The 1851-nt window shown below is 38.4% G+C and overlaps 1 protein-coding gene across 1 annotated transcript; it reads left to right on the top strand.

Annotated features, from left to right (window-relative positions):
• Window positions 1–207: 207 nt before the first annotated feature.
• On the top strand, window positions 208–660 carry LOC119913015 (endonuclease domain-containing 1 protein-like; the record flags this gene model as incomplete). The annotated part of the gene is given in 1 exon segment (XM_038732325.1): window positions 208–660. A coding segment is annotated over 1 exon segment (441 nt), but the record flags the coding sequence as incomplete, so codon positions are not given.
• Between the last annotated feature and the right edge of the window lie 1191 nt (window positions 661–1851).

Here is a 1851-nt window from a genome sequence, read left to right as displayed (position 1 = left end):
ACTCTACCTGGATCAGTAACTTAGTCTTTAACTCTTACAGCTTGAGAATAAAGATGACCCGAACAAGACATGGCAAACGACAACGGCAAGACCTACAAGAACCAGGCTGTGGAAAAGGATTACATAGACAAAGACAAAAAATTTAACAGGGGCCATATAATTCCAAGCTCATATGGGTTAACTGAATCTGACAAAAACTCAACCTTTACCCTGACAAACATCGTTCCACAAGCAATATCATTCAACAGCGGAAGCTGGAGCAGCATGGAGCAGTGCATCAAATGTATTATGGACGAATACTGCAAAGACAACAACGCTGTTACTAAAGCCTATGTTGTAACTGGAGCAATACCCAACCCAAGCACCGACCCCAACACCAAACTAAATAAGAGGGTTAATATTCCTGACAAGCTCTGGTCAGCATTCTGCTGCTACGACTCCAAAAAGAAGAAATGGATCGCAAGCGCGCACTGGGGTGACAATGTTCCTGATAAACCTGAACGCAAGTATCTGCCCACCATCACTCTGCAAAAACTTCAGGAAGAACTGAAGATAGTAGCCTTTCCTGAAACACAGTGTCCTCTCCAAACAACCGTTAGTGAGTTCTACAAAACCCAAGCAAAACACTGCCAATGCCAGAAAACTTAACCACTTCTTCCCCTCCCTTAACTTCTGCCGCTTTGACACACACATCTATACTCACATCTACATCTGTACTCACATTCTTCCTGTATGAGGAAAATATACAACTGAAAAATTGGGACACCCAAAGCCTTCAATCTGTGATTATTCAGTTAGTATGTTTACTATTGAATGACACTTTCAAAATTGATCAGCAACTAACATGTACGCATATAAAATTAACGCATCACCTTAATGTTAAAAATTATTCAATGCAGAATTAACAACCAGAAAATTGTTCAGTCACAAATGGTTGAATATTCAGACTGAGCAGTTTTTCTTTTACTTTTGTACTTTTTGTTTGATTTCATTTGTTATGATGACGGGACACTGGATAAAATAAAGTGTCCTTTGCGTGGCTTCAGATTTATTTATTTTACAGGGACAATGCACATTAATCAACACTGTAGTAAACTAGTGCTAGTGGCTACATGTCTGATGTAGTATCAGATGGAAGACAAATGTACATGATTTGTAGGATGTGAATGAAATAAACTGCAGACGCCTGATACTCTGTGTGAAGTTGTGATTTTATCTTCAGAGCAGTGGTATAGTCTCGTTTTTGTAGTGAGTAAACCATGATTTTTCCCTCCCAGCCTCATACTCACCTGTCCCAGAGCAACACCACACTCACTACTGCATACATATGCATCTTCATGTAATTGACAGCATTCTGAAAGATTTCTAATGTGTTATCAACATGCTAGTTTATTATAAGCAACACAAGACTTTAACAGCCAATGACATTTGGGGAGACTGGTCTGATTTTCTACCGTTTAGTATTAATCACCATCTAACTCAGCCAGCTAAGAGAAACTTTTAAACCTTAGATGTTACATGAATCTGGTCCCTGGAGCACAGGTTTTTATCAGCTGGTAATTTTTAATGCACATATAAGAGTGCAAGTTGCAACTACTATTAACAATAATGGATACTACTACTACTAGTAATAATTATTATATTACTAGTAGTAATAATAATAATCAGTAGGAGTATTAACAACAAACATTTGTGCAGATCTATCACCAACATACATTTATCACAGAATATTATTTATTCTCCTGCAAATTAGCAGAGAATAAAATGATCCAGCTGTAGCTCTGTGTCTGTCCTCTCTGCTCCACCTGAAGCAGCTGTGAGCTGCACTTTATCAGAGGCGCTGAAATCAAC

The sequence above is a fragment of the Micropterus salmoides genome, unplaced genomic scaffold (genome assembly GCF_014851395.1).
Source record: "Micropterus salmoides isolate LMB-PRFRI ecotype aquatic unplaced genomic scaffold, ASM1485139v1 Ms_hic_scaffold_2, whole genome shotgun sequence".
Taxonomy (NCBI): domain Eukaryota; kingdom Metazoa; phylum Chordata; class Actinopteri; order Centrarchiformes; family Centrarchidae; genus Micropterus; species Micropterus salmoides.
The sequence above is the reverse complement of the archived record's forward strand: the minus strand, read 5'-3'. Positions and strand labels throughout refer to the sequence as shown.